The 17,005-nt window shown below is 38.1% G+C and overlaps 1 protein-coding gene across 3 annotated transcripts in view; it reads left to right on the top strand.

The window, feature by feature from the left end:
• LOC120523630 (probable ubiquitin carboxyl-terminal hydrolase FAF-X) overlaps positions 1 to 17,005 on the top strand; it is a 377,796-nt gene that overhangs the window by 106,236 nt on the left and 254,555 nt on the right. For all 3 annotated transcript variants that reach the window (XM_039745106.1, XM_039745107.1, XM_039745108.1), the window contains exon 5: positions 15,967 to 16,079. In XM_039745106.1, coding sequence (XP_039601040.1) covers positions 15,967 to 16,079 — 113 coding nt within the window. The remainder of the gene's footprint in view (positions 1 to 15,966; positions 16,080 to 17,005) is intronic.

Raw genomic sequence — 17,005 nt, forward strand, 5'->3', positions numbered from 1 at the left:
TGCTAGTGAGCTGCCTGTTCCGTTTGTCGTATGTCGTTGTTTTAAGAGCTGGGAGCCCATGATACGTGTCTGACAAAAGCAATTCAACAACTGCTAGGTTAGATGTCCGTGGATTTGTTTTAAATGATGGCTCACTGCCTTGTCTTACGTGACGTTGTATAAACAATACTTGTCCTTTATTTCTGGCCCCGGGCGTGGTTAAATCTCTTTCTCACAGGACGTATAATGCTGCTCACGTTGTGAAGGGGGGTCTATCATTTTAAAGCCTGTACAGCCGCTGTCCCTTTTGCCACTTCGTGTCTCTGCTGCTTGCATTGGGCGGTGGGGGGTTTAGGGTGGCTGAACACATGCAAGGAGAAGTGGTCGGATCATCTGCTGTGAGCTGGGTGTTTTGCTTGTCGCTTGTCATTGTTTTAAGAGCTGGGAGCTGGTTAAAGTGTCTCTCGCGGGACTTCAAATTGTCTTCTGAGAAGATCACGTCTCGTCTCCCTAGTCTAACTCCCCAAGATGATTTTTTATAATAGAGAGATACCTAATCAGAGGCTCAACAGTATTCTTAAAGTTTGTCTAATCATAGCACAGTCTTTGAAGAAAGGACAAGCTCTGTATAATACATATTGTGAAAGATCTCAGACTAGGACAATAAATGCAAAGAAATCTCAATGACATTCCAGAGTAATACAGCATGGAAGAAACTCCCAGTATCTTTCAATGCATTCTTTCTGAACCTGTGGCCAAGTAATTTAAGTAGGAATGCCAACTCTACATCTTTTAACAGGGCTTGAAGTGAACTGTTGTGCACTGGTACAACATATTGGCTTTATTAAGTTTTTCACTATGGCATGCTGGCTTTTCCTGTTTTGACCTTGAAGGGAACATCCAACCCTCAAGCTGTCTGATTTGTACTTCTATAAAGTTGATCAAAACTCCGAAGGGGGATCCAAGTGCTCTATTACGAAATCATGTAAAATCAGCATTGCATCTATAGAAGGACCAAGAAGCTGACAAAACAGAGAAGCTGAATACCAGTACTTTTTTGTTAAAAGATTGTTAAATAAATGTATGTTAATCCATATTTTTCTATTTCATATGTTATGCGTAAAATCAAATCACTATGCGTCACTTGGCCTTTTCTTTGACACAGAGGTAAATATATTTGATGCAGTAACATGATGTACATTTATTTCAAATGTTTGTTTGGTCACATTGTTTGTTTGAAAATATGGGGAAGACTGATTATTGCCATTAAGCTTGCTCAGTTAAATGCATTTTAATGAAAATCTTCATCTATGATCTGAACTTTAATGTTGCTTGTAAAAATAGCTACTTACTGTATATTACACTAAACTGCTGTAACCCCTCGTCTAAAGCATGGTTTATGCTTGATGAGTCCATGCTGGTTGTGAAGGCAGCACAGTAAGAGTGATATCAGATGTGGTAACGTGCTGTGCTTTCTTCGTGCATTGCTTATGGAATTTTTTCTAAATATGTGACAAAGCAGGCACAGCACTGTGTACCCTAAATGGTGAATTTCAAGGAGAGTCTGATTACTGGGGTGCCATAATGATGAACAAAGGACTGAAAATGAGGCAACAGGTCATCTAAGTTCAAGATAGACACGTCATCCACTCAGAATATTATGCTCATCCTCCCTTTGCCGCTTCTGCTTAAGAGTCTACACGTACACTCTTGTGAACAATATAGTGAAATTAAGAGACTGGTGTTAGCTGTAAAGCAGCTGAGGCAGTGAGGGCAAGAATACCCAAAAGTGAAGTGTAATTTTTCAAATCCGAATATTGTTTTTCTCCATTTCCATGTACTACCATTTGTAAGGCAACTTGAATTATACTTTTCAGTGCTGTGAAAAAGTATTTGCCCCTTCCTGATTTCTTATTTTTTGCTTGTTTGTCACAGTTAAATGTTTCAGACCATCAGAGAAATTTAAATATTAGACATAGATAACCCAAGTAAACACAAAATGCAGTTTTTAAGGGGGCAAATGCGTTTTCACAGCACTGTATGTATTATTGTTGTTCTCAGAAGCTAACTGGAGCAGCAATGAACCAGCATAGCAAGTTAGGTTTAAATATTTACATGCACTTTTCCAGTTTGTTGTACTTAACTTTATTTTAACATACAGCGCCCTCCACAATTATTGGCACCCCATTAAGATGTCTTCTTAGGCTTCTAATACTATTTTTTTGGGAAAAAAATATTTTATCACAACACAAAAAAGAGAAAAATCCAATCTTTAATTAAAGTACATTTATTCATTGGGGAAAAAAATCCCACATTAAGAAAAATTTTTTTTTACATGAAATCATGTGTGCCACAATTATTGGCACCCCTAACAATTCCTATAAAATAAACGTAAGTGAAGCATTTTTGTAATTTCTGGTTTCGTTTTTCAAGTTGATCAGAGTAAATTGGAACTTTATATTAAAAAATGTGGGGCTGAAATTATTCTCTCACCTAACAGGTCTAAACACAAAGATAGTATTTTTACAGGAGACCCACTTATTAACCAAGATCAGTTTCAGTTGCACAGAGATTGGACTGGCCTGATACTCCACTCCAGCTATTCAAAGAAAACTAGAAGTGTGGGAATTCTTATACATGGAACAATTTTATTTGTAGCATCAGATGTACAGTTGTGCTTGAAAGTTTGTGAACCCTTTAGAATTTTCTATATTTCTGCAGAAATACGACCTAAAACATCATCAGATTTTCACTTAAGTCCTAAAAGTAGATAAAGAGAAACCAGTTAAACAAATGAGACAAAAATATTATACTTGGCCTTTTATTTATTAAGTAAAATGATCGAATATTACATATTTGTGAGTGGCAAAAGTATGTGAACCTCTAGGATTAGCAGTTAGTTTGAAGGTGAAATTAGTCAGGTGTTTTCAATCAATGGGATGACAATCAGGTGTGAGTGTGCACCCTGTGTTATTTAAAGAACAGGGATCTATCAAGGTCTGCTCTTCACAACACATGTTTGTGGAAGTGTTTCATGACACGAACAAAGGAGATTTCTGAGGAAATCAGAAAAAGAGTTGTTGATGCTTATCAGGCTGGAAAACCTGAAAGGTTATAAAACCATCTCTAAAGAGTTTGGACTCCAGCAATCCACAGTAAGACAGATTGTGTATAAATGGAAGAAATTCAAGACCATTGTTCCTCTCCCCAGGAGTGGTCGACCAACAAAGATCACTCCAAGAGCAAGGTGTTTAATAGTCGGTGAGTTCACAAAGGACCCCAGGGTAACTTCTAAGCAACTGAAGGCCTCTCTCACATTGGCTAATGTTCATGTTCATGAGTCCACCATCAGGAGAACACTGAACAACAATGGTGTGCATGGCAGGGTTGCAAGGAGAAAGCCTCTGCTCTCCAAAAAAAACATTTCTGCTCGTCTGCAGTTTGCTAAAGATTCCATCCATCCATTTTCTAACCCGCTGAATCCGAATACAGGGTCACGGGGGTCTGCTGGAGCCAATCCCAGCCAACACAGGGCACAAGGCAGGAACCAATCCTGGGCAGGGTGCCAACCCACCGCAGGACACAAACAAACACACCCACACACCAAGCACACACTAGGGCCAATTTAGAATCGCCAATCCACCTAACCTGCATGTCTTTGGATTGTGGGAGGAAACCGGAGCGCCCGGAGGAAACCCACGCAGACACGGGGAGAACATGCAAACTCCACGCAGGGAGGACCTGGGAAGCGAACCCGGGTCTCCTAACTGCGAGGCAGCAGCGCTACCACTGCGCCACCGTGCCGCCCTTGCTAAAGATTACGTGGACAAACCAGAAGGCTATTAGAAGAATGTTTTGTGGACGGGTGAGACCAAAATAGATCATTTGGTTTAATTGAAAAGCTTTGTTTGGAGAAAGGAAAACACTATATTCCAGCATAAGAACCTTATCCCATCTGTGAAACATGGTAAAGATAGTATCATGATTTGGGCCAGTATTGCTGTATCTGGGCAAGGAAGGCTTGCCTTCTTTGATGGAATAATGAATTCTGAATTATATCAGAGAATTCTAAAAGAAAATGTCGGGACATCTGTCCATGAACTGAATCTCAACAAAAGGTGGGTCATGCAGCAAGACAACGACCCTAAGCACACAAGTCATTCTACCAAAGAATGGTTAAAGAAGAATAAAGTTAATGTTTTTTAGAATGGCCAAGTCCAAACTCCTGACCTTAATCCAATCGAAATGTTGTAGAAGGACCTGAAGCGAGCAGTTAATGTGAGGAAACCCACCAACATCCCAGAGTTGAAGTTGCTCTGTATGGAGGAATGGGCTAAAATTCCTCCAAGCTGGTGTTCAGGAATGATCAAAAATTACCGGAAGCGTTTAGTTGCAGTTATTGCTGCAAAGGGGGGTCACACCAGATACTGAAAGCAAAGGTTCACATACTTTTGCCACTCACAAATATGTAATATTCGATTATTTTCCTTAACAAATAAATGAACAAGTATAATATTTTTGTCTCATTTGTTTAACTGGTTTTTCCTTATCTACTTTTACGACTTGAGTGAAAATCTGATGATGTTTTAGGTCGTATTTCTGCAGAAATATAGAAAATTCTAAAGGTTCACAAACTTTCAAGCACAACTGTAGTATCTGATTCTGAAGGGTAATATGTGATCGTCATGGGTAATTTATTTAACTATAAAGTGATTTTGATAAATATCTACACACCCATTGTGGATGATAGTGACTTCATATAAAACGTATTTGCATCCATTCCTGATGTGAACACTCATAAAATTATAATGGCCGGAGACTTTAATTGTGTTTTAAATTCAGACCTGGATAGGTCTCCTGCCAGAGGTGCAATAAAATCTAACACTGCAAAAACAATTGCACAGTTTGTAATAGATCACAACCTATCAGACCCCTGGAGATTTCTAAATCCAATCTCAAGAGCATATTCCTTCTTCTCACCAGTATATAACTGTTATTCAAGATTTGATTATTTCTTTATAGAAGACTAGCAAAACCTGCGCTTCGCAGTGGAGAAGTAGTGTGTTAAAGAAGTTATGAAAAAGAAAAGGAAACATTTTAAAAATAATGTAACATGATTGTCAATGTAATTGTTTTGTGACTGTTATGAGTGTTGCTGTCATCAAGGTTTTGATTATCATTATTTCTTTCAATCAGGTTCGTATTTGGAGGATGTGTTGTGTTCAAGTTGTATTCCGTGTTTGTCAACCGTTGTAAAGATAACAGGTTTCATTCATCGAATCTCCCCAAATCAGTACTCGTGAATCTAAGATGTTTAACAGGCATTCCCGGTATTAAGTTGTGGATTTGCCTGCGAGTATTTAGCGGCAGCGTGTCTATGAACTTAATTTAAACTTAAGCTTTACACCTTGCTTTCCTATTGATATGTCTACAAAGGCTTGTTCAGATTCAGAGGGTTGTTCCTTTCTTACTGCATCAATAAACAGCTTGTCTTCCTCTTTATCTGACACATCACACACTGCATGCATGGGTTTACCTTTCCCATTCCTGAAAACTTTAGCGAAGTGGTTCAATTTACCACATTTTTTATACTGTCTTCCTTTAGCTGGACATTGATTTTTTCCACCGTGTGCTTTGTTTCCACAGTACATGCACTTATGAATATGTTTGCATGCGTCACACGCTTCATATTCTTTTGCTGCCTTCTCAATTGTGTGATGCATTTTTTGCTCAGTGCCTTTTGGAGCTCTTGCTTTTTGTGTGCATACTGCGTTCACAGTCAATTCACGTGATTCGCTCTGAGTACATGTATCGAAGGTTCTCAGCTGTGGTTGAGCTATCTCGTGCGATGTCCAGGGCTTTATTTAATGTTAGCTCAGCCCCAGCACTTAAAAGTTTCTCTCGCACTTTCTCTGAGTTTGTGCCAAACACTATTCCATCCCTGACCATCTGATCTTCGTTTGCACTGTCTTCCTTTAGCTGGACATTGACTTTTTCCACCGTGTGCTTTGTTTCCACAGTAGCTGCACTTATGAATATGCTTGTATGCGTCACTCGCTTCATGTTCTTTTGCTGCCTTCTCAATTGTGTAATGAGTTTTTTGTTCAGCGCTCTTTGGAGCTTTTGCTTTTTGTCTGTGTACTGCGTTCACAGTCAGTTCATTTGAGCCGCTCGGAGTACATGCATCAAAGGTTTGCTATCTCGTGCGATCTTGCGAAGTCCACGGCTTTATTTATTGTTAGCTCAGACCCAGCACACAAAAGTTTCTCTTGCGCTTTTGCCGAGTTTGTGCCAAACACTATTCTATCCCTGACCATTTCATCTTCGTTTGCATAAGCACAGTCCTTCACCAGCAATTTTAACTTGGTTACAAAGTGATCAAAAGTCTCGTTTATACCTTGCGTCTTCTCACTAAACTTGTATCTCGCAAAAATCGTATTCGCGTTAGGCATTACAAACACCTCGTAGCGGTAGCGTGTCTATTGGATTGCTGGTGAAGGATGGCCTTGTATGGGTAGGCACTCAATTACGTGGGAGGCGTGGGTAAGGGGGACGCAATATAGGCAGGCATCCAACTACGTGGGAGGCGTGGTGATGGGTGACGCAACTCTGCCTCGCACGCTGACCGAGCTGCAGGCTATGGCCGTATATATGTACGTAAGTAGGATTCAGTTATGACCATTATGCATAGAATTTTGAAAATGAAACCTGCTTAACTTTTTTAAGTAAGCTGTAAGAAATGAGCCTTCTACCTACACGAGAAGTTGGATAAATAGTGATGAGTCAGTCAGTGAGTCAGTCTAGTATAGATAATTTTTTGCCCATGATCAAATCTTGCAAGTACTGCCCTATTGTTATCTCTGACCATGCCCCTTTGATCATGAAGCTTAATCATTATGCCCCACACACTCATTTCACAGCTGGCGTCTTAATCCGCTTTTATTAGCTGACGAGAATTAAAGAGCGTGATCATCATTGAGAGAATAAAACTGGAGCTTATTCAGTACAGCCCCCCAGTTTTATTGTCTGATTCACGTTCAAGCTTCCAGATACACACACACACCTTTCCAATCTAACAGCGTTTTCAAATAAAGACATGGTAGAAACTTGTTTTTGTTAACAGAACAAGTGCTCTTTTATTCAAGAATATAGCCGAAGAAAAAAGAAAGCAGCTTATGGTAGGCGGTTGATGCGATTGCTTGTGTGATGCAATGCTAAGAACTGCTGACTCCCGATCAAGAGCTTCTGAGTTTGATGCTGGCAGCTTCTCAAGTTTACCGTTTTGAGTAGAGAGCTATTATCTATACTAATAAAAGGCAAAGCCCTCACTGACTGACTGACTGACTCATTAACTCATCACTAATTCTCCAACCTTCCGTATAGGTAGAAGGCTGAAATTTGGCAGGCTCATTCCTCACAGCTTCCTTACAAAAGTTGGGCAGGTTTCATTTCGAAATTCTACGCGTAATGGTCATAACTGGAAGCTATTTTTCTGCATATACTGTAATGGAGTTGAGCTCGAAAGCCGTGGGCGGAGTTTCGTGTGACATCATCACGCCTCCCACGTAATCATGCAGTACGTAGAAAACCAGGAAGCTTCAACTACCGCTGAAGAAAACATACATTATATAATTAAGAAGGCAGCGAAACAATTAGAAGCGAGCGAGTGACATATAAAACCATATTCAGCGTCGCACGTGAACTGACTCAGTGCGCAGACAAAAAGCAACAGTTCCAAAGAGTGCTGAACAAAAACCGAATTACACTGCTACGGTCAAATAGACAAACCACACACCGTGGCGCAATAGTAGAGGCTTCGCCTCTAGCGCCGGCGTCCAAGGTTCGATTCCCAAATGGGGATGCACTGAGTATGTACGCGCGCTTCCCGATTCATTTTAGCCTCGCATCCCCTTGGTTTGAGACATATGAAAAAATATACGGTTAACGCAGAAAGACATCACCAATTGAAGCTTTATGAATAATGGATACTTTATTCGCGATCAATGATTGTTTTGGTAAAGCCATACTCAGTGTATTCATTAGATGAACGGTAAAAAAGTAAGAGCGAGGGGAGGGTAATTCGGCCCGGCGTGTAATTATATCCGGCCCGCGAGATCATTTTATATATTATTGTTTTTAATGGCCCGGGGATATGAAGCGTTGGTAACACAATAAACTACAGATCCCATAATGCAGCGCTTCAGCTGCCTTGCCGAACACCGCGTTAATCAAGTCTAGCTTATGATGCTGCAAGTTATTGCGAAGCTAGCCCACACGATGCCAAAGAGAAAAGGTGATTCTGAAAATAGAGCCTTTAAAAACCGATGGGAGGCTGAGTATATGTTTACTGACATTGCCGGTAAACCTGTGTGTCTCATTTGTGGAGCTAATGTGGCTGTAATTACAGAATTTAATCTAAGACGCTGTTTGTTAAAACGGATGACTCCCGCTCTTACGTGCAAGTCTGCCTGGATATTATGAACTATCGTATCTGTTCAAGTTCTATTTAAATTTTAATTAGAAGGAATTTTTATTTAGTGGACAGAATATTATTCCGGAATAATTCAACTCAAACCTTAAATAACTTTTAATATTTTGCTCTCCATAAAAATATATCCTGTCTAAATTATACAAGTTAGAAATAAAGTAAATGTTAAAAGAACAAACATTCAAATTTCTTTACTCTTATGTAATTTTATATAAAAATAAACTTAAATTTTAAATATCCCAAAAGATTTTGCTCTCCATAAAAATATATCCTGTCAAAATTATACAAATTCAAATATGAACATGGTGCATAACAAAACCTGGAAATATAAATAAAATTTGTTCTTTTCAGCAATAACAAATCAAATCATTCAGTTGTCTTTGCTCATATGTCATTTTATCAGAGCTGGACGCTTGGCATCTTTTTGGCAACAAGTTCGTTTATGTTTGGTGTGAGGTTTTGTGTTGTGGAGATTGTCAGGATGGACTGCAGGTGCTCATCAGTGAGGCGACTCCTGTGTGCTGTTTTGTTAGTCTTCATGACTGAGAAGAGCTTCTCACACAGATATGTGCTACCAAACATGCACAAGGTTCGAGCCGCATGTAGACGGAGCTGGAGCATTTGTGCGGAATGGAGTGAATAAACTGTGCGGGCCTGCAGTATCGTACTTTGCCTTCAGTGTGCCATTACACTGCAGCTCAATCACCTCCATCTGAATCTGCACAGGTGCAGTTTTCACATCAACAGCAAATGGGTTGCAAAACAACTCAAAATTCTTTTTGTTCTTCAAAGTCACCAAAGCGCGCGAACTCAGTGCGCTCAGTTTATCAGCAAAGTGCGATTTGGGAACACCGTTGTGCGATTTGGTTCAACATTACTTGGCAACAGGGAAAGTGGGGCAAGTTGCACTGGTGCATTTGTGTCTCCCATAAAAGTAGCTTCACTTGAAATCACTTTGTGATTTTGCACGGGTAAAAACGTCTGCTGAAGTGTCAGATTCTTCTTTAACTCTTCTGCTTTCTGTATCTTGTGCATTGCATTCAGGTCTTTCAGGTTATCTTGATGTTTTGTCTCATAGTGCCGTCTTAGATTAAATTCTGTAATTACAGCCACATTAGCTCCACAAATGAGACACACGGGTTTACCGCAATGTCAGTAAACATATACTCAGCCTCCCATCGGTTTTAAAGGCTCTATGTTCAGAATCACCTTTTCTCTTTGGCATCGTGTGGGCTAGCTTCGCAATAACTTGCAGCATCATAAGCTAGACTTGATTAACGCAAGTGTTCGGCAAGGCAGCTGAAGCGCTGCATTATGGGATCTGTAGTTTATTGTGTTACCAGCGCTCATATCCCCGGGCCATTAATAACAATAATACAGTATATAAAATGATCTTGCGGGCCGGATGTGGCCCGTGGGCCTTGAGTTTGACACATATGGACTAAATAGAACTTGAAAAGATATATTTTTTAGAATGTGATCGCGCAATTCAGATCGAGTTGACAAGACTACAGTACATCGAGCCCGCGTGCTATTGTGGTTTTGCCTGCGTGCCTCAATAAGTTACCCTCCCCTCGCTCTTACTTTTTTACCGCTCATCTAATGAATACACTGAGTATGGCTTTACCAAAACAATCATTGATCGCGAATAAAGTATCCATTATTCATAAAGCTTCAATTGGTGATCTGTATGCGTTAACCGCATATTTTTTCATACGTCTCAAACCAAGGGGATGCGAAAGGTAAAATGAATAAAAATGCATGCGTATATACTCAGTGCATCCCCTCTCGGGAATCGAACCTTGGACGTTGGAGCTAGAGGCAAAGCCTCTACTATTGCGCCACGGCGTGTGGTTTATCTATTTGAGCGTAGCAGTGTAATTCAGTTTTCGTTCAGCACTCATTGGAACTGTTGCTTTTTGTCTGCGCACTGAGTCAGTTTACGTGAACCGCTGAATATGGTTTTATATGTCACTCGCTCACTTCTAATTGTTTCGCTGCCTTCTTAATTATATAATGCATGTTTTCTTAAGCGCTTTTTGGAGCTCTTCCTGGTTTTCTACATACTGCGTAATTACGTGGGAGGTGTGATGATGTCACACGAAACTCCCCCACGGCTTTCGAGCTCAACTCCATTACAGTAAATGGAGAAAAATAGCTTCCAGTTATGACCATTACGCGTAGAATTTCAAAATGAAACCTGCCCAACTTTTGTAAGGAAGCTGTAAGGAATGAGCCTGCCAAATTTCAGCCTTCTACCTACACGGCAATTTGGAGAATTAGTGATGAGTCAGTCAGTCAGTCAGTGAGGGCTTTGCCTTTTATTGGTATAGATGTATGTATATGTATATATGTATATGTATATATGTATATGTATATATATATGTATATATGTATATGTATATATGTATATGTATATATATATGTATATATGTATATGTATATATATATGTATATGTATATGTATATATGTATATGTATATATATATGTATGTATATATATATATATATATATATGTATATATAATATGACAGCAACACTCATCACTCACAACAGTGACAAAACAATTACATTGACTATCATGTTACGTTATTTTCAAAATGTTTCCTTTTCTTTTTCATTGCTTCTTTAACACACTACTTCTCCGCTGCAAAGCGCGGGTATTTTGCTAGTTTTTAATATTGTACTATAAAAACATACATTTGATTTACGTCTGTAACAACCGCTGTAAATTTATAGTGCTTGTTAAAGTTATGAGTTTTTTTATTCAGTTTTATTCTCTTGGTTGCGTTCACGCTCTCCCCGATCTGACACTGCTGTTTTCAAATAAAGACGTGGTATAACAGAGGTGAACTCAGATCGGAGAAAACAGAAGCCCTCCCCGCAAGAAACGTCCACTCACATATAAGAACAACGCAGCTGCACCAGGTGTAAAGGCGAAAGTCCGGCATCATCTTGTCAATCACCTGTCCTTCAAAGAAATGGCATGGGTTACAGAGCTCGTCTACGCTACACTGTCCAGATCTAAACACTAGTGTGGTGTATGTGCCCAAAAAAAGTCTAACTGCATTCTCGTACCATTGTTCGCATACTAAAGTGTCAGCAGGTATTTTCCGTGGCATTACACGTGTAATTTGTGTGCATGGCCTTGACGATCAAACAGAGGAAGCTCTGCAGTATACCTGTGACTTTATGCTGTAGGAATATAAGTAATTAAAGTAAAACTAAAAAAAGATGCTTACTTTGACAAGTACTATACATTTACAGCTGCTGTTACAGACGCAAATCAAATGTATGCTTTTATTGTATAATATTAACAATAAGAACAGCTCACTACTCAAAATGTTTATTTTGGGAGACGTTAAGACTCGAACCCAGAACCTTCTGAATTGGAGTCATCAGCTCTAACAGTATTACTCCCTGAGAAGTCAAGATAGCAAGCAACATTAACCTGATTTCTTTTTCTTCAGTTATAGTCTTGGAAAAGAGCGCCTTTGTTCTGTTATAATTGTATCTTTTGTGAAAGTGTTTCTTTGATATTTGGACTTCACGCTTCATACATTATACACTTCATGTCTACATTTTGTCAATTATTACTAAAACATGAAAACGTTTGTTTTATCTATGTGTTTACTGTGCATAGATCATTGTAGACACGGAACACACATGAAATGCAAGTGTTCCAAATAACGATATAGTATTTATAAAAGGTTTCCTTTTGCTTGACTTCTCACTCTATACAACTCTAAGCAACTGACACGCAGGTAAACAGACTTGAACTGAGAAAACTGTGCGGCGTGGGGGATGTGATAGCAGTCTGTTTGCTGCTTATCGACACATTGAAAGGACAAAAGATGCTGACGAAGAGGTGCAAAGCGTTTTAAGGTGGGACGGATTTATGAGTTTTTTCGTAGGCTCTGGTAATTCTAGTGTTAAGAGGACAGATTATTTCATATCACTTTCACAAAAATAAATCAGAAACTAGAAGGCATTAGATTTATTCAGGAGAATTACCAGAATAGATCAAGAACACGCCAGATTGCCAAACATATGTGCATGGATCAAACTACTGTATACCAGTCCTTATGCTTCTGTTTATTTTAACTACATTGCTTCAGACTACTTCAAAGTAGAATGTGGAACTAGACAAGGAAGCCACCTGTCACCACAGCTATTTGCAATCGCCACTGAGCAGTTCATTTTCAAAATGCTTCTGAGATAAAGGGGATTATCAGAGAAGGACTTAAAACAGAAAATATTACTATATGCAGATGATTTGGTAATATATGAATCAGATCCACAAAATACTGTGCTTGCAGTCCTAACAGCAGTAGCAGAATTTCAAAAGATTTCTGGACTCAAAATTAATTTGAATAAAAGTATGCTCTTTCCAGTGAACTCTCTACCACACAATTTTAGATTGGACACCTTCCCTTTTATCATCGCAGATGGGTTTGAATACCTTGGGGGAAAAAGGATTCTCTCCCACTTTTTTCTACTCAAAGTTTACTCTTGGCTGTTGGCTTTCCTATCTTTCTCATTGGTGGGGTTGCATTGAATTTTGTTTTTTCAAGTTTGACTTGGAAATATTGTATGGGATATTACTTGTTTTTTCCATTTTATTAAACTTATTAAACACAATGTGGAACTAATTTTAAGACTGGCTGGTCAGAAGCCTCCTTAATTTTGAAATTTTATTATTTACATTGTCATATTGAATTGACATTTAGAAATATCTTCTTAGTATGATTCATTATTATGCATTTTAGCAATGATGGCTAAGCAAAATTTTGATAATGTGTTTCTGTTTTTTTTGCTGTTTGACCAAATCATTCAGCCCTAATTACCAGTTCTGCCACACATTATTCTCATTGTGCTAAATTCATGAGGTGAAGAAAGCGACTTTCCAATGTTTTATGTCTAAAATGGGCAAACAATTATTTAGCTTTTTTATAGTTTACATTTTGCTGTTCTATAAATGTTTTCTGGTCCTGTCAAATTTAGTTTTGATTCTTAATATTTATTAATGACATCAAATATTCTGTAATGTTGAATTAAATGTACTTTCTTGCTCAGCTTTACAAAACCAGTTTCTTTCAGAAAGGTCAGTTGTAAGGTGAATTTTTATAACACAAATACATAAATGCCTTTAATGTAATGGAGAAAAAGTTTAAGCATTCCCTTACCCCAACAATTACTCAGTTTTTTGCTCACATCACCCAAATTCTTGAAAATTGATAGGTAACAAAACAAATTCTAATGAGACATTTTCCTTTTGTTAAATAGTACTTAAACTGTTGATGTATGCTTTATAACATTTAAGCTTTACATGCAAAGAAATGGCAATATTGAGGATTTTTCGAATTATTTTTTGTTTTTGTGGCCCTGGTGGTTAGGATAAGACAAAAAGTCACATTGGCTACACACATGACCATCTGAATTAACTGTAATTCTTAAAAGCAATTTAATATATTTGAGTGAAGGAGAGGTTTGCTCTGTAATTGACAGATGTCTTGCATGAATCTTCAGGCCATTTTAAATGCTTTATTTTATTTAGTTTACTTTTTATGTAGACTGTTAGGTACCTGCCAATGTGATGGAATGTTTGCTTAAGGAGAAAACACATCTTTAACTTTGAAAAGAAAATGAAAGTATTAAAAAGCTCTGTGAAGCAACAAAGGATTACAGTCCGAAGACCAGAAAAAAGGTAGCCCTAGAGAAATTGCTCTTTGCCCTTTAAGTGTAGAGAAGCAGTTTTAAATCAAGAAGGAAAACAGGAGCTAAGATTTAGCTATGCTAATGTATGGTTACTTTATTTAAATGCAGTTTATAAACTTTTATCTTTCAAAATTTAAAGTCGCATCATCTACATGATTGCATTTGGAGTACATTAACTTCATGTATACACATCTACTGAAATACACATCTCAACTTCAAATATTTTACTTGGTAATTTAAATAGAATTAGGGTAGTGTTTTAATAATAATATTTTTTTGTTGCATTAATTTGTTTTGTGGGAGGGAGAAACAATGAAATAGGACAGAAAAATTGAAATACAGTACACCCCCGAAATTCGCGCGGGTTACATTCCTAGAACACCCACGAATTGTGAAAAACTGGGAATTTTGAATGTGGTTAAAAAAAAATGGCTATTTTTATAGTTCAAACACTAAATATGCCCCAAAACACTTCAATTTCATTTCAAACTCGGCTTAATACATTACCTATAAAAAGAATGTAAAGGTAAACCCGTATACTGTACAGTACTGTACTGCTGTGTCTCCGGCAGTGCTAGAATGTCAAATATAGATGTTACCACTATATGTACTGCAATTCATGCAAGTGCGTTTACATTGCCTGAGGCCTTAGAAAGTGGAGGGCGTTTCGGTGGCATCTTGGGGCTTTAAGAAAAACAAAACGGAAAACAAAAGAACAGTCAGCCGGAGATGCGTCACAGGGCAGCAGTCAATCAGCAGCAAGGAGAAATGAATAACACTGTAGTGGTCCAGTGCCTCTAAGATTCATGCCGTCGAGAAGATGTGATTAATTTATTTTTATGGTGGAGATTCCAGGGGCGCACCCAGCCTTGGCCCGACCCATATGCACTCGCAAACAGAGACAAAAGCAAAGCAAACCGGTAATCAAACTGCAAATAAAAAATGTAATGAAAACAAATGAAATAAATGAAAACGATACCACCCTGTTCCTCCTTACGGGGAGTACACATTAAATACAACAAAGCACAAACAAAACACCCACAGTAAAGTACATGAAAAATGGCAACGGATGAAATGTAATGATGAAATTAGATAGTCCAGAGATCTGAACGTTAAATGGGATAATATAAGGATAGTCCTACCGGTAGTTCCTGAAAAGGTGAAGATGGTTGGACGGGTTCATGAGTGCTCCTTTCTTCACAGGATGGCCATGAATCCACGTAGAGAACTCATGTACACGGGCAGATGGCAGATAATCCAGACGCCAACCACGAAACGATCCAGGGCGAAATGAATAAGTACAGGTACCCCAACAGAAGGCAGACAGACAGGAACTTGAAACACAAATAACGAAATCGGCCCCCTTTTTAAAAGCCGCGCAGACATCCTTTGACCCCAACAGCTCCAATCAAAGTCACTGCAGGGACCGCTGGGAGGTGCAGTTTCAAATTCTTTTGTTTACTTCCACCATCCCAAGCTGCATTTTCCTCTACAGTACAATATTGCCACGAAAAAAGCCATAAAAATTGTGGAGGATATTTGCGGTTTCCGCTAAGAACTTTTAGATAATAATTTGTTTTTCTTGCATAAATGCTGAATATATTTGGATCCATCAAATATTTTCATTGTATTAGTCTGTTGCATATTTATGAATGTTTTATGCTGATTGTGAAGGAAATGTATATCTTGGCAATGCTATTTTAAACAAAATACTTTCTGTTGCCGCATTTGTTTTGTGTACATAAGTTGATTTTCTCTTTTTCTCTTTCACATCTTTCAGGAGTGGATGTTAAGTGTGAAGCATGCCAGAGGTTTTTTAGAGATGGTTTGACGATTTCATTTACAAAAATCCTTACGGATGAGGCTGTGAGTGGCTGGAAATTTGAAATTCATGTGAGTAAATTACTGCTAAATAAACTGAATTAATTTACTAACTCAGCTGAAGTAAACAATGTATTGTTGCAGATTGCTTTAATGCTATTACAGATGAAGGTTTTTTGGTTAACACGTTTGATTTTTACTGATAGTGGCATTTTTGGGTCTTTTGAGATGTACGCCTTGTATTTCTATTCAACATTAGTTGTGTGCTTTTAAAATATTTTAGGTTGGTGTTTACGTTCTAATAAAATGTGTGAAAATAAGTGAACACAACATAGATCTCTCCCCAAGTCTTCTCATCTAATTCCAAAAATATGTTGGGAAGAGCGGTGAAAATATAGAAAATGAACTAAAGCACTGAAAACCAAATCTAAGCATTATTTAAATTAATGCTGTCTGACTGATTTAAAAAGCATTTATGTACATTGTATCCCAATTTGGATGGGATTATTAATGTTCAGAAGTGACACAATTAAAGTGCAAATGTTGATAATTGACTGTATTACATACATGCTCACACACCTTTGTACGGTAGAAAAATTATACATACAGGTATACAAAAGGAGAGTATGTAGACTGAATACAGAAAGTGGCCAGGCTAGTCTTCTAGAGCTTTGAGGTGGCAGCATGAACAATTGCCTTCATGTTAGTGGCAGGTAATAATGCTTATGTAAACAATAGAAATAACAGCAAGTCCTATAGGGCTACAACTAATGATTATTTTGGTAATCGACTAATCGTTCAAATTTTTTTCAATTAGTCATGATTATTTCATGCTTGACTATTTTGATGCTTGTGACCTGTGGTTGCTCATCCTTTTCTGAATGTCACCCTGATGTCTCTGCATTAACGCAATTAAAATTAATAATAATCAAATTAAAATAACCACCAGTGAAACATATGAATTTGAAAATAATCAGATGTTTTATATTAGTGTGACC

This window comes from Polypterus senegalus, chromosome 2, assembly GCF_016835505.1.
Source record: "Polypterus senegalus isolate Bchr_013 chromosome 2, ASM1683550v1, whole genome shotgun sequence".
In the NCBI taxonomy this organism is placed as follows: domain Eukaryota; kingdom Metazoa; phylum Chordata; class Cladistia; order Polypteriformes; family Polypteridae; genus Polypterus; species Polypterus senegalus.